Source organism: Nyctibius grandis, chromosome 4 (assembly GCF_013368605.1).
Source record: "Nyctibius grandis isolate bNycGra1 chromosome 4, bNycGra1.pri, whole genome shotgun sequence".
NCBI classification, from domain to species: domain Eukaryota; kingdom Metazoa; phylum Chordata; class Aves; order Nyctibiiformes; family Nyctibiidae; genus Nyctibius; species Nyctibius grandis.
The window spans coordinates 81,314,018-81,335,665 of record NC_090661.1 but is presented as its reverse complement, the minus strand read 5'-3'; the positions used below and the strand labels follow the sequence as shown (position 1 = coordinate 81,335,665).

The following is a 21,648-nucleotide window of genomic DNA, read 5'->3' as shown; positions in this document are numbered from 1 at the left end:
CATCTGCTTATCAATGTAGTGAACTGTTAAGCTAGAGTGCTCTAACACTGGTTTCTTTATTTTGTTGTAACACTCCTCCCCACCCTGCAAAAATACCACACCTGGAAACCCCAGAAAGCTATTCATCGCGATCCAATAGGGATACAAGGAATGGTTTCATGGTATAATATTTTTCTCCTAAATGTTAATGCATCTTTCAAATTGTCAGAAAAAACAATACAACTTAGGAGTTTTTTATTAAAAAGAAAAAAAGCTTTTAGGGAAAATAAGTGCCTCTTCTGACTTAAGGCCCTAGTGAAGTGCAAGAAGTGAGCAAATGAAAATTATTTGGAGAACTGTGTTTTGAGTTACCTTGAGAACAAATTCCCTGCCATCGCTTTAAATCCATGGACTTCCAGGCTTCAAAGTGTTGCAATGATATGTACACAAGCTTGGAATATTTCTTTAACTTTTTTTCCATGAAGAGCTGTTAGTTTGCTATATAAAGGCTAAAAAGGCCAAAATTCAGAAATACTGGTTATATTGTCATTAAAGTGAGGTATATTAGCTACAATGTGTTAGTGGATGAGAAGCTGGTTTTAGTTTATTTTCACTTGGATTTCCAGCTGATTGACCTGAGAGAATGTAAGAGCTTCTGTGTACCGGTTTTTGCACAGAGCGTTAGAAACTAGGCTAAACTCTTACTCTTCTTGTAGAGCAGTGGCTGGTATCAGCTTTGTATTGTGTGAAACTTTTGGAGGTAGAGGAAGAGACAAGACTAAGATTTACTAACAAATGAGTTCATTTATATGCTGGTTTAACATGTAAATAACTTCAACTCAGCCTGTGAGAAGTAAGGTATAAAGAAACATATCTTGAGACTCTGGCCTGACTGTATAAAGACACATTAGCATCTCAGTAGCATGCTTGTCATCCTTCCACTTACTGTGGTCTTCTTAAAGTTAGTAATTTGATAAAGTTAACATGCTCAAAAAGCTTTCTGGTAGTCAAGGTATTTTGGAATGGAGTATGAGATTTCTTATGCAAAACTAATGTTTTCAGGCATATCAAATACCTCTATCATAAAATTAAAAAAAACCCACAAACTATCATATGTATTTGAAATAATCTTTCTATCGACCTTTTAACTCCTAACCATTTGAACAAAAACAGTGGTAGTGCTGCAAATTGTTTTCTACAGTCCTGTAAAGTTGTATTGCTAGCATCCTTTTCACCATTTCAAGAAGTCTTACCAATAGCCTGTAACCTTTAATCTACTTTGTCAACATGATTGAGGCAATTAAGACATCTTATTTTCACTTACAGACTTGCTGTCCTCACTTAGGTATGGCAAGACATAACTCCTGGAGGTTCTGACTGACTTGCGGCAATCTATAAATGAGGAAATTTATATATATATAATCTATAAATGAGGCTTTGCCCTGGGTACTTTAATGAAACTGTATCCTCAAATAGCCTTACTTTGTGACACTTAAAAAATCTTTATTCTTCTGAGCATGCTAAATGTCAAATTCTGGAAAGGGGCAAATATGCTCTTAGGTTAAACTCTTCTTGTTGTGGTGTTCCTCCTCAGTTTTGTGTTTTTTTGTTTTTTTTTTTTTTTTTTTTTTTTTTTTTTTTTTTCTCCCAGGGGAAAAAAAAAATCTGACTAAATAGTGTATCTCTTGTAATAATTGCTGGGAATGCTCATAAATCATTTTTGTTGCCTCTTCATTAGAAAATAACTTTGTTCAATGCTGAGCTGAATCTGTGATGCTCTTTTTGTCTTTTTGTCTTGGGCAGAGGCCAGGGTGCTACACCCATGGCTATGCAGAAAGCACAGCAGGTGTCACAAGGTCTGGATTTACTCACTGCGAAAGTGGAGAATGCAGCCCGCAAATTGGAGGCCATGACAAACTCTAAGCAGGCAATTGCTAAGAAGATTGATGCTGCTCAGGTACCACTAAAGTTTTAATAAATACTTAGAACATGATTACATAAGTGGTGTTAGAGCTATTATTCTGATCTATTGTAGTTGTTTCCAAACACAACACAGTTACTTGTTAGGAAGAACAGACAGGGGTTACTTGCTTTTACAAAGAAAAATCTTAGATTCGGTAATTTACAGCGTGCTGTGAATTTTGCTACAGCTTACAATATTTTTTTTTTCGTAATTTTTTTAGCATTGATAAAAATTTCAAGGTCATGAAATGAAAACGAGGAAACACCCTAAATTTGGACATAAGCTGATCTTATTAAAGAAAAGAATAGAGGGGCCTCAGACTGCGCAGATTTACCTGTGGGTAAAACCAGAGCCCTTTCCTTAGGCTCTATTTTGGGAGTGGAGTTCAGGATTTAGAACTTCATATTCATGACAAAAGCAAAACAGTGTTAATGAAACTACTTTTTCTTTTAATTGATCCTTTATTTTTGTAACTTTTAATCTCCCTCAATGGTCAGCCTATTACCCGCTGATGATGAAGGTCATAAAATAATGAGCCTTCTATATACACCTTATCTAAATGTGTGTATGTGTATATAATTATATATAAAATATACATTAATGTTATATATATATCTCTCTCTCTCAAATGAAATGATAATGAGACTTTTTAGGAAGAGCTCTTTACAGAGTGTCACACTGTGCACAAAAGCATCTGGTTTCATTTTTTTTCTGAAAGCCAGATCATGAATCTCTAAACCACTAGTTAAATTTTACTTCTGAAAATACTGTTGGCAGATGGTGGGGAGAGAGAGAATCTAAAATCTTTGGGTAGATTTCATCTAGTTTGACATCTTTTTTGAAACAGAAAATCTGCCAGACAATAGAACAGCTTCATGGTATCTAATAAACAGAAATTCCTTTTGAAAAATATTTTCTGTTAAACAAAGTTTTGAAAGCTGTATTGGTATTTCTTTCTGCTTAAAAGTCTGTAAAGGAATAATATTACTGTTTATCTTCACTCATACACAACTTCTTTTTACCAAGAATTGGCTTGCAGATCCTAATGGGGGCAGTGAAGGAGAAGAACATATTCGGGGAATTATGGCTGAAGCAAGGAAAGTTGCAGAATTATGTGAGGAGCCTAAAGAAAGAGATGATATCCTTCGTTCCTTGGGGGAAATCTCTGCTTTGACAGCTAAGCTGTCAGATCTGCGACGACAGTATGTATTGGTTTTATCACCATTAATTTATTTGAATGACATCCATTTGCAGTTTGAAGTGCTGAGCAAAATCAGAATATTGATGATTAATTGGGGAATATATTTTCCTCCAAGAACTGGGAATGGACATCTTATACTTCTGAGTTTCTGTCCTGCATTTAGTAAAAGTTGAATTCAAAGAATTGTTCAGTTCCTGGGGGTGGGGAAGCTAACTTTTTAATATCCTTTAAAAAAATTAATTTATAAAATATGGTCTCTTTTTTAATGCTTCAACCTAATGATTTCTATCCCAAAGCCCAGCTTGCACTGTCTTCCTCAGGAAAAAAAAAAAAAAAAAAAAAAAAAAAAAAAAAGAGAGTAACTAGAGTTGCATTACCTAGAAAATACATTCTTTCTACTGCCGATGGAATATTTGACAGGCAAACCGAGCCAAAAGTGAGCTCCTTTGTACCGTCAAAGTATTTCACAGGAGCGAGATCATGTGAAATTTAAGTTTGTTTATACAGACAAATGTCAGCACTTTTTTTTGCTAAGCAGTTTACTAAATGGCAAGGTGGAATATCTACCCCTTCAATCAATGTCAGTGTTCTAAGCTGTAACTGCAAACTATATAAAAGATAAGACTTTCAGAAATTATATTTCTCTATCAGTTTTGCAAAGAGGATTCTTGAGAATGGAAGTGGAGAAACAGTTATTGTATGAACTGTGATCTTCAGCTATGCCTAGTTGCAATATGGAGATAAATATTTTCTTTCTTCATTAGACACTTTAATCAAGTTTTTCTTGGAATTTAGCTGCTGCAGGTCTTAATGTGCTACCTCGTTTCAAGTTTATATATAGCCTTGAATCTGTTGCTGCTTACTTTTCCGCTTGTAATCTGTGTGGTATTATTGCAGTCTTCCTGTGGAATTTGGGACTAGCTGTAAATGATCTTTATATGACTATACTTTTTTAATCCTTAGTGGGAAAGGTGACTCTCCTGAGGCCCGTGCGTTGGCTAAGCAAATAGCTACATCACTTCAGAATTTACAGTCCAAAACAAACAGGGCTGTAGCAAATACTAGGCCAGTTAAAGCAGCTGTCCATTTGGAGGGCAAGATTGAGCAAGCTCAAAGGTGGATAGACAATCCTACAGTTGCTGATCGGGGAGTAGGTAAGTGTTTACACGTGCTCTTGCCCCCACAGTTTTATGGTTAGACTTGTTAGTAATTTTTATGACTGAAACTACTGTTCCTGAGATGCTGAGGATGTGTGGAATCTCTTCACTGATGTGGAGACCTGCAGTTTGTGGCTGGAGGTTTATAGCCAAGTCCTGGCTGCAATATTATTGAATCAAGCTGACCCATGATTCTCTTTGTCTTCTGGAAAAAACAACTTTGGTGAAGAACAGGAGAACGCGTGCTGTAGAACAAACTTCAGACTGCTCCTTGCTCTTGTTAAGCAAATATAGTAACTCAAATTTGATTTTATACCTACTCCAGCAAATTGAGTAATTAAGTCCTTCAGAGAGGAGAAAAACATTCATGAACCTGACCTAAAAAGATCACTTCTTGTATAGTTTCTGGGTTGTCTGAGGAGAATGCTACTTAATCAAAGAGTAAGGTGATCTGAGAATCCAAGCATGCTGTCACCGAGCTTATAATTATGGTTCAGGAATTGCTCTACTGAGAGCTTGTTGAAACCATTTCTGAAAATTTTTGTTTAGCTTCTTCTAATGCTATTGCAAGTAGGTGGATTAAGCTTGAAAACTGGATTCAGTAGTTTTTTCCATAGCAGTTAAGTCTAAGCAGCGCAGTTATGTCTGAGCAGTGCATCTGATGAGTGGAAACATGCCTTACAAGAAGTAGTAAAACTTAAAACCTTTAATACCTTTCTCACCCCTTTCCCTCTCTGTCAAGGTAACTTCTGTTGTGTGAACAACCAATGACAGGTCCTTGAATTAAAGATTTAGTGATGTTGATAGCTTGGACACTTGTGAATGGCAAATTTACGTGCAGCAATTTCTAAAATGATGTGGCAGTGCCAAGTGATTCTTGGATAGTCAGGTCATGTGACAACTTCCTTCTCAGTGATTTTGAGCTTGATCATGAACTTTGCTTAATTATGTGTTAGCATTGGCTTAAAATGATTCTTCAGTAGGTCTTTAAAGGACTTAATATACGATGACTTCTTTTAAAAGAAGAATACTGTTGTATTATTGAAAGAACTTAAGAGCACATTCTTGTGAAAGAACAGGAAGCTTCTGTAAGTGGATGAAGGAAATTACCCACACCAAAAATAAATTTTTTTTTACAGAAAAACTTTCAACACACTGTGGAGGCTTTGTAAGGTGTTGTGTGTGTGGTTTTTTTTTTTGTTTTCCCCTCCATCCTGGACTCTTGACACTTCTTACCCATGGTTTCTGGAATCCTGGGAGAGGGTATTCTGCTGTTTCATTTATGGTTTCTACTTGGTTTTTCTCCCCCTCGTCCTGCTTATCTTCTAATGACTTGTAATGATGTGCAGATGAATTGCAGTACTTGGAATTTGCCAGTGCTTTCTATTGGAGTCAACAGATTAGTTATGTAGGAATACCTGACAGCTGTAATGGTTAACATCTGTCAGACCACTCTAGTTAAAAGGGATGCATCCCTAGCTAGAGTTGCTGTAATCAGCAAAAAGAAACTGATGAGAGGTGAATTACTGTATGGGTTTGAACTCCAATTACTCAGTGATAAACTGCAGAAGATCCTTTCCACTGCCTGGAAAGGTGTTCTTAAAAAGCCAGAAATTCTGAAGTGTCATGTACTTTATGGTGCATCTGATTTATACTTTCAAGTTTTTGTTGCACTATGTTAATGCAACATGACTTCTTCCACTGCAGGCCAGGCAGCAATTAGGGGTCTGGTTGCAGAAGGTCGTCGTTTAGCCAATGTCATGATGGGACCTTATCGTCAAGACCTGCTTGCCAAATGTGACCGTGTAGACCAACTGGCTGCTCAGCTAGCTGACCTCGCAGCAAGAGGGGAGGGAGAATCTCCTCAGGCCAGGGCAATTGCTGCTCAGCTTCAGGACTCACTGAAGGTAAAAATCTGCTCTTGTGCAGTGAAACACATAATATGCTGAAGTATTTCTACTTCTCTGATAAAGTGCTTGTGTGTGGGTGGCATCAAGAAAAACGACAGTGCAGCAAAAAACCTGTTAGTTTAGCTGAAATGCTTAAAACAAACATTGTACAAAGGCCTTGATATCATGCCATAGGGATTAATTCAAAATCAACAATTTAGAAGTAAAATCAAAGTCTCATTTTAAAAGAAAACGGTATGCTAGCATTGCAAATTTGAGGGGCAAGGTCTCAAATCATGCTGTTCTTAGCTTCTGAAGCTGCTTCAAGGAGTGGTATGTCAGCTTCTTGTATTTAAAATTATGTAAGAAGTGATTAATTGATCATGCTTTTAAGGTCATTTTATCTTAATGCCCGCCATTGTAATAGGCTTTTTTTTTTTTGCAATAAGAGGTTTTATGGGACTTGAATCCCTACAAACTTAATATTTCTGTATCATATGCTAATAATTTTCCTTTTTTTTTTCCCAAGGATCTTAAAACACGGATGCAAGAGGCAATGACCCAGGAGGTTTCTGATGTTTTTAGTGACACCACAACTCCTATTAAATTGTTAGCAGTAGCAGCCACTGCTCCCTCTGATGCTCCCAACAGAGATGAGGCAAGTATATCCAGGTGGTCTTTTTCCTATATGAAGCTTCAGTTATTGTTTAATTTTACCTGAATTAGTATTTTGAAAAATGAATTGGCACTTTTTTCCTCAAGCTTGTGATACATGCTTATTAATTCTGACAGCATAATGATTGCCATGCAAATCTCTCTGGACTTTTGGAGATTGCGAATTTTGCTGTGTATCCCTGGAAAACTGTATTGTCCCTGACTTCAATAAATGGCAAAGATTTCTTCCTGTGATGTTCATACCATGTTGCCTTCAGCATGCTAAAAATTCTTGTGCAAAAGGCCAGGCTTTGAGCAACCTGGTCTAGTGGAAAGGTGTCCCTGCCTGTGGCAGGGGGGTTGGAACTAGATGATCTTTAAGGTCCCTTCCAACCCAAACCTTTCTGTGGTGATCTATGAAAAATCACTGACACACTAGTTAGTGGTATATCTCAACATTATATAAGCTGATTAAAACAGTCAAATTCATGCCAAGATTGATCAATGAATTTAACCTGTTCTCTTGCTGGATAATGTTTCCTGTACTTCAAAGCTACTGGCTGTGTATGAAGTATCTAAAACTCTGTGTCTGGCAGCTCTGTTAGGCTAGCTGATTTGAACAGGATCAAAATGATTCCCAAGGCCTTGGGGAATTTAGCTTTGATAGGTTACTTTTTGTCAGAGTATTCTGTGCCTTGAATAACTAAGGACTGTGGAAGGAGGGAATTTTTTTTCCAATATGAAGCTTCAGTTTTTAGGGAGAAAACCCATATTTATTTTCCAAATATAGTAACTTTTGGATTATGGGTTTGAAGATGAATCTCTCTGAGCTAAAATAGTTTTAACACAGTATTTGTTACAGCAGTAGTCATCAGGAATTAGTGTACTTAATACCTCAAAGCTATAAAGTGTGGTAGTATCCTTTGTTGCCCAGATGAGATAGTAAAGAAGAAAGTCCAGTAATGTAAAGATTAAAAAAAATAAAACAACTGCAAAGCTTTTGTGTCCTCTTGCATCCTCTCAGGAGATGAATTAATTTTGGGTGTTATGAAGGTGTCTCTGGTATTTGACACTTCGAAGAAATTGTGTATTCTATTAGCAAAGTTAGGCTTCTAAAATGTTTTTTCTCTTCTGACAACTAGGTGTTTGATGAAAGAGCAGCGAACTTTGAAAACCATGCTGCTAGACTGGGAGCTACAGCAGAAAAAGCAGCCGCAGTTGGAACTGCGAATAAAACTACTGTGGAGGGCATTCAGGCAACGGTGAAATCAGCAAGGGAACTTACCCCACAGGTTTGCTTCCTTAGTCTCGAAGGGCTATTAAAAGAGCTGGGGATGACTTATGTGGAATTTTCTTTATGCTTCTGTTCTCAGAGAAAGATGTTAATACCAGCAAGGAACATAGTGCTGACACTCTTGAAAGGGGAGTGGCAAATATTTGTGTATATGATACCAAGTAGAACAAACTGATTAAATGACATGTCTTACTCTTCAACTTTTGGACAGAAGTGTTAATGACTTATCCTTGAAACAAAATTACTTTGAGGCTTAGTAAAATATGTAAGTGGAAAAAATGCTCTTTAACGAAATTTTTTTTCCTCATTAAACTTCCATTTAAAATTTTGGTAGTATAATAAGTATTGTACTTCAGTGCTTTCAAGAAGTGTTTTTAAGATATATTAGCATATAATTGAAGTTCCAGAAGAAAAGTATTTGTGTCAACAAATTCCAGAAGCATTGTAAATCTTCAAGCAGCTAGATGTTGAACTAGAATTAATGAACTAGTATTCCAAATGAGGACCTGCACATCCAGTCCTGAAAAAACAAATGTGTTTTCAAGAATGTATGATGTTTTTATATACTGATACTTCCATAATTAAAAATATTTTCCATTGGCAGGTAGTATCAGCTGCTCGTATCCTCCTGAGAAATCCCGGAAATCAAGCTGCTTACGAACATTTTGAGACCATGAAAAACCAATGGATTGATAATGTAGAAAAGATGACAGGTAAAGTAGGAATTTTTGTCAAAGATTATACTTGTGGCTAACTAGCTGGTATGGATTTTTTCCCCATTCTGTTTGGATTGATTACACATGCATAAGAGTAATGACTGATTAAAAATAAATTAAGAGAAGTGGGAATGTGCTCTCTGACTCCAGAAATATGTATATATTACAGCATAAACAAAATAGCTTTCTTCATATGTGTTCATTTTGAGCTGCAGGGGAGCAAATTCGGCTTTAGTTCTTCTGTGGGAAAAACAGAATACCATTACTTTTTATTGCGATTGCTAGTCTAGCAGTATATCACTGTAGCAACTTGAGGTTTTTTCTGCGTAGTCTTGGCATGTTGAATGAGGACAGATAATTAAGTGGAGGTAAGAAAATACGTTCAAAATGATGTTAACAGCTTGATGAAAGCTGTGAATAAAACAAAGCTACTGATCTACTGAATCTTGCTGGGGCACTTAAATGTTGCAGTCCTTCCAAAGTGCAGATCCTTTGCACTGCTCTGCTAGTCTCTTGGCTGTATACTACCTCCTTCTCCATCGCCATAATTAAATTGTGGGTGTTTTAAATCTTACTACCTTGTCACTATATATCACCCTTAAGTAAAAGCACAGCCAGAGGGATATTTCCTTTTGAATGAATGGGAGAGGTACAAAAAATACTGAATATGCTTAAAGAAATCTGGTGGGAGGAAGGAATCTCTGCTGCATGTACTGGGTAAGCCAGTTCTTGACTCAAGCAACATTCCACAGTAGATGAATAAGAGCTTGGGATGTCATTAGTGGGAGCAAGCTTGACCACGATTGCTGTGATAGAGGTAGCACATAATCAGAAGTAAAACTGCAGTAATACACTTGTTCTGATTTCCATGTCCCGTTCTGCCCCTCCCCACCCCCAGCTTGGAAATACTTTTCTGGTTGTGAACAGTCTCTGGAATACCAAATATCCCTTTCCACAGACAAAGCTAGAATATTAATGTGTTTAACTTTTATTCTAGGGTTGGTGGATGAAGCCATTGATACTAAATCTCTGTTGGATGCATCAGAAGAGGCTATTAAGAAAGATCTTGATAAATGTAAAGTTGCAATGGCCAACATTCAACCTCAGATGCTGGTAGCTGGTGCCACCAGCATTGCTAGACGAGCAAACCGCATCCTACTGGTAGCAAAACGGGAGGTTGAAAATTCAGAAGACCCTAAATTCCGGGAGGCTGTTAAAGCAGCCTCTGATGAGCTAAGCAAAACTATATCACCAATGGTAATGGATGCTAAAGCTGTGGCAGGAAACATTTCTGATCCTGGTAAGGATTCAGTCAGCTGATTTCAAATGAATCTTTTTACTGGCTGAAGATGTGAAGTAGCGCTCATTTGGTCTTGTATAGCTGTGTATCCCTTTTTATAAAAATTTTGTATACACTTAAATCCCGGAATGGCAAAATCAAGGTCACACCACTAGCTGCTGAATCCTCTTCTTTTAAAATGCAAAGACCTTTGGCATGTTCAAGGAAAAAGGATTCAGCATTCTAGTTTATTATGTGATTTCATAATCTCTTTCAGAAGTATTTGTTACTAGTTATCAGTAGTACTACTTTATATAAGAAAATATTACATGATTTCTTTTATTCTGAAAGTTATTTTGGGAATTGCTTTGGCTATTGATAGTGATTGTTACTCAGCCTAGGCTTTATTTTATGCATGTTGCATATAACACTAACATTTCAAACATATAAATCCAATGTAAACAATTCAGTAGTTTTTAAACACCTTTTTTTTTTTTTCACAGATAAAAGTGTACTTGGCACAGCACATAATAGAAGTAATTTTTTGGGGTAGTGTTGCAGTTCTAAATATTAGAGAATGCTATTAAACTAGTAATGGGATTTTTTGTTAGGTTTGCAGAAGAGTTTCTTGGATTCTGGATACAGAATTCTGGGAGCTGTGGCCAAAGTCAGAGAAGCCTTCCAGACTCAGGAACCAGATTTTCCCCCTCCTCCTCCTGACCTTGAGCAGCTTCATGTAAGTGCAGCGTAGTTTGTAATACAGTACACAGTTCTCACTGACAACGTGTGGATTGCACACTGAAATTACTTGAGTATATTTTTATTCCATAGAAATAAAATGCATTATCTGGCCAGCCATGCATACAAGTAGCCTTAAGTCTAAAAAATACCAATCCAGCTTTCGAAAGAAGAGATTAAAACATGGTATTTCCTTTAACAGCATGCACTTGAAAAGCTGGGAAAAAGCGTGAGCGCGTGCAATTATGTCTTGCCATGACACCGTCCTTTACTCAATCTGTGTGCTATTTCATTGCACTGAATAAGATTTTTGCCTTTCTTAGCTGACTGATGAGCTTGCTCCACCCAAACCACCACTTCCAGAAGGTGAGGTTCCCCCGCCCAGACCACCACCACCTGAAGAAAAGGATGAAGAGTTCCCAGAGCAGAAAGCAGGAGAAGCTATTAATCAGCCCATGATGATGGCTGCGAGGCAACTGCATGATGAAGCCCGGAAATGGTCAAGCAAGGTAAGAAGTTGTTATATGTGTCTTGTGCTAAAAGGAATATGTACATATATATATATATATATTGGTTTTTTTGGATCAGTGTGTTTGGTCCAAAGGTGGTTGTCTCAATGACAGAGAGAGTTTTTTATAAACCAATAGGTCTATAAAATTCATGCTGTAGGAGGAATTAGAAATTCTTTCGAATTCAGAGTGAACTAGGGTCAACTGTTCTAATACTCAGAGTTGCTAGAATGCTTTATTAACATACCTCTGTGAACACAAATATGCCTTGAATGCTAAGCTGTTTGTGATCCTTGATGCTAGTATTACCTAGAGAGTCACTAATACTTATGCCTTTCTAGGCTGACAAGCTGATTGCTATATTTAAGTGACTTTGAAAAGTCTCTATGGATGTTGCAGATGCCAGCTGTGGGAATGATGAGCTGGTTTGTCTTAATTCTGGAAGGAGCTGTAAGTTACTTTGCAGTTGATCTGGTGCATTTATGTTTGGAAAAGCGACCATACATAGATGGCCTGGTCTCATTCTTTTTTGTAGTGAGTCACACTTGCTATCAAGGCCCAAATCCTTCATTTCCTTACCATTTCAGTGCTATGACAAAGCAGTGTGAACTCGTCAGTCTTATAAATGCTAATACAACTTTTTACTTTCCTCTTTTTTTTCACCAAAGAGCTACATTTTTCCTCTGGCAGCAACTGCGTAAGAACTTCTGAGATTTCGGCTTCTGCAGGTATAAATTAAAGGTCAGAATCTGGCTTTTAAAACCTCTGCTTTTTTTCTCCACCAAATTAGGTGGTCAATGAGAAGACAAACTTGAATAGCTTACAGAATCAACTTCAGTGCTTTGTGCTTAAGGAACATCTGTTTTGGAAGTACAGATAAAATAGAAAAGTCCTGCAAATCTGTTTGAGTGTGTCTTCCATAAAATGAAAAGCTCTATTTTCCCCATACTTCTGGATATACCCAATACACATTTATATTACTAAAGGGATAGTACTGGAATGTATTGGTCATCTCAGAAGGTAGTTTTGAGGCCAGAAGCTTTGATTTCAGCTTCCTAAAAGTGTTTTGGTGTTTGAATCCCAAAATGGGTAACTTAACAATACACAGTAGGTAAGAAAATGCTTTTACTATATACATACTAAATTACCTATATATAATATATACATTCTAAATTCAGTAGTGCAACTGTTAATATATTTATCAAAGCCAAGCAGCAAACCTTAAAACTCCTTGCTGATTATGAAGGAGCTCTAAGCTTAGCATCTCTAGTATATAAAACACTATTTTCATTGCTGTTTCTTTAATTTGAGACCAACAAACCAGTAAATTAGCGTAGCATTTGTCCTTCTAATTCTTTTTTAGCAGCCCCATTTTAGCAATAAGAGTACAGTTATTCTGACAGTATGTTTTGGGGGAAGAAGTTTTACAAACATTTTTGTAGTCTCAGAAGTCACTTAATGGGTGGAAGAGGGATTGATGGACAGTACTACTGAGGAATATGGGTTAGACCTGGAAAGACAGAAGTATAAAGTCTTGATCATACTAAATCACAGTAGACTCTGTGTCAACTGTCTTCTGCTTTTTTTTCCCAATTATATTAGTCTGCTGGTGCTTTATGATGTGTTACGCTTATCAGGGGTGAACAAGTACTTAGTCTTTAAAAAATTTTGATAACATTCTTCATTCTTCTAAGATTTAAAATCGATTTGTTTTTTCTCCTTCTTTACAAAAACTCCACTGAGTGGATTCTGGGCTTTTATGTACTCCATTTTTCTCATGGAGTACAAACTGAACACTGTGTGTAGGGAAAGCTTTAGCTTTAGCTTTCCCTGCCCTTCCCCTTCATTTGGATAAATTGGAGAATGAGGGATATTTGGAAACTTTTAGATTAAGAATTAAATAGAAGTTGTCTTTGAAGATGAGCTGATTTGGCAGTATATAAAAGTTAACAACTTCCTTCCAAAACTTCAATGTGTTCTCCTTGGTGTAGATGTTTTTTCTATAAAAGGCTGTATCTTAAGCAAAACACAGCTGAAAATGTGTAATTTTTGGTAAGGGTAGTTTGACTTTTATTGCACTTGGCTTTAGTCAAAGAAATATAGTTAGTAAACTTGTAGAATATTTTTGTATTGAAATGCTGCTGTATTATAAATGCCTGTATTGTTATACCACTTACCTCTTCCTTGTGATCTACCCTAACACAATATATTTGCTTGAATCATCTTTTTTTGGGAGATAATTCAAAAAAATTATGTCAAAACAGTATCATATGCTTCGTAATCCTCTTCATGTTATCTGCAGTACTTCAGTACTCACTTCTACAGTGTCTCCCATCCCACCTTGGTGTGTGTTTTTTTTTTTTTTACTCTACCCCAAGCAGTGTCAGTGGTTTTTCTGTGATCCTGCTGCTATCTCTTCTAACGACGTATATGTGAACGGGCTTCCATACAAAGTTTTCTATCTGCACAAATACCACAATCAGCTGCTGTGCCTACTTCTATGCAGTCAAAACGGCTTTCATTGAAACAGAAAATCCATTCATTTCGCCGTTGTCTTGCCAGAAAAATGTTGTTCTGCAAGTCAGCCTCTGTGTGTAGCAGCTGTATGCTCAGATGAAAAATGTTGCTGCATCTTTGAATTGTAACTTTGTAATATTTTTGGTAACTTTGGTTCACAGGGGAAATGTTTGTTTCCTTTTGCTAATCTGGTATTCCTTCCCCTCCTCCCTATGACCTGATCCTAGACCTGCCTTGTCAGATCCTGAGAGACCAAGAGGATGTTTTGGTCGCTAAAACAGCTTAGTTTGTGCTCTTCTACCAAATTCTGCTTCTTATACTAACTGTCCCCTGTTTCTCCACCCTTGCTGCCACCTGCAAAGCCTGATGTGACTGTGATTAATGAAGCTGCTGAGGCTGGTGTAGATGTAGATGAGGAGGATGATGCAGATGTTGAATTCACTCTCCCCTCTGACATTGAAGATGATTACGAGCCTGAGCTGCTGTTAATGCCAACCAATCAGCCTGTTAACCAGCCCATTCTGGCTGCTGCTCAGTCTCTACATCGGGAAGCAACCAAGTGGTCTAGTAAGGTACTCCTGAGTCTCCCCGGGGACTGATCCGTGTGCATCCAGCCATTTGGAACGCTGACACATTTGCATCACTCTTGATCCCTGCTGGGCCCCGCCATTCTGAATGAATAAGTGTGTCTGCACTTCATTTTAAGGACTGAGAGTGGCTTCACAAGTTTGCTAGATGTTTGCCAGTGCCAGATTGAAGCTTGATTTGGGTCACTTATTAATATTCAAAGGCTTCCTCTCCCTTTGCATCTGCCTGTTCTTTGTTAAGGTAGTTTTCAAATTGTAATAGGGGTTGCCTTCCCTCCCCCTGTTCTTTTTTCCATTCATTTTGGCTACCTGGGAAGCCACAGTTAATGGTTTCTTAATGACTTCCAGATACAGCAGAGCTTACAGCATTCAAGAAGTCATTTAACGTGTCTATTGTGCTTTGGCTCCATTGATGCCATCGATTAAAATACCTTCCAACAAGGAATGGCTTTGTATGGCGGTGTTTATCGAAGAGGACTGACTGTCTGCTGGCTTGCACTTGGCTGTATTGCAAATGCTGGTCTTGGGAGAATTCTTTTAGGAAGAAGCTGCACTGAATGCTGTTAGCTGCTGAATTGAGATTGTGTTTATATGAAACCAGTGGAAATGTAACACGCGGTTCAGACATTCACAAGTAGCCTGTCTCTTCTGTCTAAGCACAAATGTTTGCAAGACTGGTCACTTTTTATAGCATGCTGCAAAAAATAAGGTTGGTGTCCCATAACAAACAAAGGTTAGGGGGGTGTGTGTATGTTTATGTATGTGTGCATATATTTACATAGATACACTAAACTATTTTAATAAAAAGGGCTTTAAAAATGTTCTTGTCCTTTTCAGATTCTGATGCTTGGATAACTTGTTAGAGGGCTTCGTAAATGACACTGGTCCTAATTTCTTGATCCTCCTACGTGAAAACATGGAAAAGCTTTGTGTTATGTCATTTGCATCCTAACTGGTTGTACTAGCAAACTGTTTAGCTATTAGGTCACAGTAACGAGTAGTTCAGCTTTTTGTATCACCTGTATTTGTAAAATATCTGGGATATCTTCTTGAATTTGCTAGTAGTGAGTCATGGAAGTATGTGCACAGGGATAGGGAATACACTTGCTAAGTTGGGTTCTCGCTGTGTACTCTTTGCTCCAAATTTCATTGGTCATTAATTGTGGAATTATACTGAGGAAAGAGTGTGCTAATACTCAAACTCACTCTGCTAATATATCATCCACACAACAGGAATGCTTTATGGTACCAAATAGTTCACTTCTGTCTAACAAGTTTCTGCAAAGGTGAATCTAAACAGACTAACAGACTACTAACAATTGATCATCTAGGTCTGCTTTTTCTTGCACTAGGTTTCTCTCGGGAACAGTGTATAAGAAATGGTTTTGCCTTGGTCATACTTAATTCATGTTTCAAATATTTCTCAGAAGTATTTATGTGACTAATTTTGATTTACAAGAAATGTGGATTTTAATGTAAGAAATATTACTAGATTATCTTCTGAACTATCATGATGTTCTCTCCTGGAAGCTTTGTTTTAAAGGGGGAGATTTTGTCAAAAAGGAAGATTTATTTTCAAGGAATAACTTAAAAAAAAAAAAAAGTAATAGTAGCATCTCACTTCCACATTACCTGTGGCAAAAGTTTTGTATGTTACAGAGGCTCTTCCATTTATCCTTTAGCATTATAGCTGCACAGCTGATGCTTTACCAACTTCAGTTTCAGATGCCACTGAAAATTTTATGCTCAACTGTTACGACTACACTATTTACCTTAATTAGTGCTATTTGGTTTAACAAGCTATTTAGTGCACTTTTTTAATTTAAAAAAAGCCTTTTTTTGGGAAATCTGGAATTTCAAATGCTAATAACATGCTTTATCTTAAAACCTAGCCAGCATAGCAGTAACTCTCATCCCATGGACAAACTAACACTTTTCTTTACCACTTCTTTTCCTGTTTTGAAGCGAACTTTTTTTCCTGAGTGTTAGGAAGAAAAATGTCACAAACACACAAGTAGTACACATCTTCCCCGTTCCTTGAAGGAAACCTTCTCTGTGTTCACAAATGGTTCTTCCATCCTCAACTTCTTGAAAGGGTTGCTACCAAAATGTAGACTGCCATTCAGTTGTGACTTCTATGAAGCTTCTGTCCTGGCATGAACACTAACTCATGCTGTTTTCTTCAGGGTAATGACATCATTGCTGCTGCTAAACGAATGGCGCTGCTAATGGCAGAGATGTCACGCCTGGTGAGAGGAGGCAGTGGAAACAAGCGTGCCCTTATTCAGTGTGCAAAGGATATTGCTAAGGCATCAGATGAAGTCACTCGGTTAGCCAAAGAGGTGGCAAAGCAGTGCACTGACAAGCGCATTAGAACAAACCTCTTGCAGGTAATGAGTTAACTTGTAAATGCTGCAAATACTTTTTTTTCCTCTGTTTCTCTCTTAGTGTGAGTGAGCACAGGAGTTGTGGCAGTAAATCATGTGTATCTTTTCTTGGCTTGTAAAGTTTTGTCAAGTTCTGTCTGGCTTTAGATCCCATGGCCATATATATTCTGTAAAGTCAGGATTTGTTTACAGGTGAGTGGAAGATGCTAGTGTCCAAAAAGGTTTTGAAAAATACTGTGCTATGAACACTGGTCTGTCCTAAGCCTGCATAGCTTTGTATTTCATTTACTCGTTCCTTTGTATCAAAGAATAGTAGCAGAAATATAACACTCTGTAGTTTTTCAGTCTCAGACAAATATACATCACCCATTCCTAACCCAGGACACCCTTGAAGAATATCTGGAGGAAAGGAAAAATGTTGGCTCCATCCCAAAAATTCCTGAAGCAAGTAAAATAAGATTCAAGTATCCTACCAATATTTGTCAGAAAGTCTCGAAGGTTATAAGATCCCCCCTATGCTTATTCCTTATCTAATAGTAAAAGAAAATAAAAAAGTTTATCTGAAAAAAACAATAGATAATGTATTGGTTCAGTTTACAATGTGAAGTGTTTTTTATCCCCATTCCTTAGGTCTGTGAGCGAATCCCGACCATCAGTACACAACTGAAAATTCTCTCTACTGTCAAAGCTACCATGCTGGGCAGAACTAATATCAGTGATGAAGAGTCGGAACAGGTAAGAGGTGTAGAAATCGATGGTAGTGTGGAATTGTTGATCAGTTTTATGGGGGAAAACAGACAACACGTAATACAGATGTGTTCTGGGAACTCAGTGTTTGGAAGTTTACCTCAGCTGTTTAGTGAAGATAGTTTTGGTATAGCACCTTGGTTTCTGGCTCAAAAGCTACAGTTTAATAGAGGAACATCAATCTTTCCCAAGCCAAAAAGCTATTCTGGTTCAAATTTTTATATGAATGACTTGTTAATCTCCTTGATTTAACAGTAAAAAAGCAAGCTGAGGAAAGAACCTGCTTATACAGAGGCAGGAGGTTTGGTGCTGGAGGAGCAGCAGTACCCTCTGCTGGGTTGTCCTGAAAATACTCGGTCTCCGACAACATCTTGAGTGCTTGTCCTGCAGTTCTCTTAGCTTCCAAATGCATGTTTTCAGTTGAAATCCTGCAGTTATGGCTTCAGAGGGAGATTATTCTACTTTGAGACACTAAGCTTTTATTCAGATTTTGCACAAATGTACTGCGAGAAGTGGGAAAGTTGTCTTGTGAGTCAGAATAACACTTGCTGGTTTCCAGAGGCTAGTTGTTTCATTTACTTTTTCATAGTTTAAGTCAGCAATAAACAGATGGTTGTATTGGAAATCCTCGTGCACAGTGGGTTTCCATGCAACTGTCCTGAACTAATAAGTTGGAAATTTTTTTTTTCTTGACAGGCAACTGAGATGTTGGTTCATAATGCCCAGAATCTCATGCAGTCTGTGAAGGAAACTGTGAGAGAAGCCGAAGCAGCATCCATTAAGATAAGAACAGATGCTGGATTCACTCTTCGCTGGGTCAGAAAGACCCCATGGTATCAGTAAATGCTTGCCACATAAGTATTGTTTCCTGTAACATAAAATGCCTTTTTTTGGAAACAGAAGAGAGATATTAACAGCAGAAGGTGTTGTATACGCGATCTTAAGATTATCTTATGCTAATGCCCCATTCTAAGGGTATGAATTATAAGAGAATACATTTTAAATGTCTTTGGAACGCATTTGATATTGAACACCTCAAAATTGCTTCCGACAGTAGACAGTTCTTATCCTTTATTTTTTTTTTTGCTTTTGAAGGTTCTCTTAATGAATTCTGTATTCCCAGAAGCACATTTCATTTATGCACTGTATATTCCAGTAGTTTCCATGCGATGATATAAAACATGGACCTCACTTGAAGCTTGTGTTGAGAGTCTAGGACACTATTGGTGACTTGGCAGTTTTTTAGGGACAATCATTGATACAGAAAAACTCAACTTTTCAACAAGATTTTAGCTGGCTGTTCTTAAACCGTGCAGAAATGATGGAAGGTGTGGGGTTTTTAAATAAAGGGGAGGGGGGGAGGCAGCAGAACAGTTGTAAACTGAGGATTAAAATTCCATGTCTGAAATGGTATTTTTTTGCTTTTGATTTTTGCTTGGCAACAGTACTTTAACAAAAACTGGAGCTGTCTTTGTCACCCTCCTGTCACCCTGTAGATCAGCATTCCAGAACTCTTGTACTGTACTGAAATGCTTTGCAGTGGATGTTAGTGGCACACTGTTGACAGCTTGAGCCTTGTGGATGGAGACTAAATCATGGAACTCTTTCCTTCTTGCTCAATTCAGTAACGTATTGAGCTGAAAAATCCTGGTTCTTTAAGCTAGCTGCATGTCCAGGACCAGAAAATGCCACATGCTGGCTCTTGCCTTTTGAAAACCAAATGAGCACATGCAATTATTCTTTTTTTTCCTCTTCCCTCCATCTAATGTTATTCCAGCTGCTCAAGGTGGAAATTAAAAGATGAAGATATTCAGTTAAAACAGACCTTCTGCCTCACTGCCAGTTTCCAATGATGCTTTTTGAAACCCAAGCACTGCAGGGACACAAAACCCTTTTTGGGTAGTCTGATGGCTACCAGCAAAGTGGTTCCTAATGCTAAATATACTAGGATATTTTTACTGTTTTTGACATTTGGAGTTTGGAGGCTCAAAATCTTTTTTTCAAGTTCTAGCAATAGTGAATTGAACAAAGGGTTACGGTATCTTTAAAAAAACCCAAACAAAACCACAGCAATAAAAAACCACAAAATCCCCCCCCGCTTACTAACATAGACTTGGGATGCTTTTATCCTTCTGTAATTGAAAATGCCTTCATATATCTACATATACATTCATTTAATTGCTCCATAGTTTCTTTTGGCATTTGACAGAAAGGAGAGTTATTGCTTTAGAGTGTGTCTCTGCACACGTGCAAGGAACGCTTGCAGACTTCTGCCCAGATCAGCACTGACCTCATGATGCCCTCTTTATTTGCTGAAAGTTGTTGCACGATCAAGCCACCTTTAACAGAAGTGCCCTTGTGGAAACCTGCTCAGTCTTAACAGCTCAAAGGAAGAGACACACAACATAATCAGCTGCCCTTTACCTGTCTGCAACAGTTATTCTACACCTGGACTTTCTCCCCTCTACCCCCCTTCATTGCACTGTTATCTAAAAAGGGAAGTTGAGCTGATTACAATACATCTGCCTCATATTGACCTTAGCAAGAGACAGCGTGTGTTCGTCTTTAATTCACTCCTTGTGTCTGGGTATTCTGAAATACGTGGATCTTTCCTTAGTATTCTCTTCCTGCTATTACCTGCGACAGGAAGAGGAAGGAAGGGGTGCCAGAGCCTTAACCTGAACGTCTTGCATTTGGTTGGTTTATACCAGATCGTTAACATAACTGTAATGTAGTAATTTCTATTTAATGGTAAATAACACTGAATAGGTAGGAGTTATTTTTAAGGGATTTTCTAAATAGTCTTCCTGTATTACTTTCAGTGCTCCTCACATTTCCTTTCCCCCCCAGTTCAGGCTTCTCTGTGAGATTTTTTTTTTTTAGCATCACTGTTTAGTTGCTTGACTGATATGAATGCAATATTACTAATGCCTTTAATACATAATTGTTTATGCCAAAGATCACTTTTTGTTTATTGAGGAATGTTTGCAGGAAAGTTATGAATCATGGTTGCCTTTGAAATTCTTCCAGAATGTTTGCTGTAAGTTCTTGAACTGTTTTGTAGAAGCTAAGATACTTGGCCACCTCATGCAATGACTGCTTTTTTGAACACTATTGGCCTTCAGACCTGAAATGCAGCAAAAATTTGAAAAAGACCATGAATGTCACTTAGAAATGTTTTACCACTATAAAACTTTGTTTATAAACCAAAATGTATTGTATAGTCTAATGTTTTCAACCTTTCTTTGGTTCTGTTAAAACAATAAAAATGCATTTGTACAAATGTCAGCTTGTGAGTATTAATGATAATGGAGCAGTGGGTAACACCGTAATGAGAGGAGCAAAAAGCTAAAGCAGCAGAAATACTAAAGCAAAAGAGCAGTTGCTTCTACATATTCTGAACAGAAGAAAGTGCAAAGTTTCTCAAACAGGAGAAGATTAAACCGAGTTGCTTCTGTCTTTTGTGCCCATAAAACTAGTAATTAAAGCACCTTCTGGAAGCGGTGGTCCAGTGGGAGAAAACGGCAGTTTTTCCCAAGGCCTGATGGCCATCTGTTGTAGTAGCACCCAACAAGCTTCTGAAAACTTGGGGTGGGATTGGCCTGATCCTGTCAATAAGGCAAGAACTGCTGCTCTGGCCAACACTTCATTAATCTGCATTTTCCTTCACCAACTTGAATGCAAGGGCGATTAGCATGGCATCACTGTCCTGTTTCCTTCACTCCTTCCCAGTAAGAACCTCTTATAAACACTTTATCTCTAAAAATTTCTACCAGCATGCAAAATGTTCTGACTTTGTGGAACCAACATGCATTGGTGCTGTAGGACCAAACATAGTCCCACTGGGCTGGAAGGCATCTGGGATTTAGTAATAATAGGTAAAATGCAGATTTCGTACTGTTCACACAGTTCTCTCCATATCTGAGAAAGGATGAGAACCCAACAGACAATCACCTTCGTTAGCACACAGAGAGAAGGGGAGATCAAAAGTTGGCAGTCCTAATTCCTCAGTAATTACATCCTCCTGCTTC

The 21,648-nt window shown here is 37.7% G+C and overlaps 1 protein-coding gene across 3 annotated transcripts in view; it reads left to right on the top strand.

Moving 5' to 3' along the window:
• The window catches only part of VCL (vinculin), a 68,670-nt gene extending 47,765 nt beyond the window's left edge, over window positions 1–20,905 (top strand). For 2 of the 3 annotated variants that reach the window (XM_068397959.1, XM_068397958.1), the window contains exons 9-21: window positions 1,783–1,936; window positions 2,969–3,144; window positions 4,107–4,297; window positions 6,008–6,207; window positions 6,719–6,847; window positions 7,986–8,135; window positions 8,742–8,850; window positions 9,851–10,153; window positions 10,744–10,868; window positions 11,194–11,379; window positions 16,670–16,873; window positions 17,501–17,605; window positions 18,314–20,905. In XM_068397959.1, the coding sequence (XP_068254060.1) occupies window positions 1,783–1,936; window positions 2,969–3,144; window positions 4,107–4,297; window positions 6,008–6,207; window positions 6,719–6,847; window positions 7,986–8,135; window positions 8,742–8,850; window positions 9,851–10,153; window positions 10,744–10,868; window positions 11,194–11,379; window positions 16,670–16,873; window positions 17,501–17,605; window positions 18,314–18,460 (2,179 nt within the window). In that variant the 3' untranslated portion in view covers window positions 18,461–20,905. Of the gene's footprint in view, window positions 1–1,782; window positions 1,937–2,968; window positions 3,145–4,106; window positions 4,298–6,007; window positions 6,208–6,718; window positions 6,848–7,985; window positions 8,136–8,741; window positions 8,851–9,850; window positions 10,154–10,743; window positions 10,869–11,193; window positions 11,380–14,258; window positions 14,469–16,669; window positions 16,874–17,500; window positions 17,606–18,313 lie in introns of all 3 variants that reach the window. The other variant, XM_068397960.1, reaches the window with a different exon arrangement.
• The last annotated feature ends 743 nt before the right edge of the window (window positions 20,906–21,648 follow it).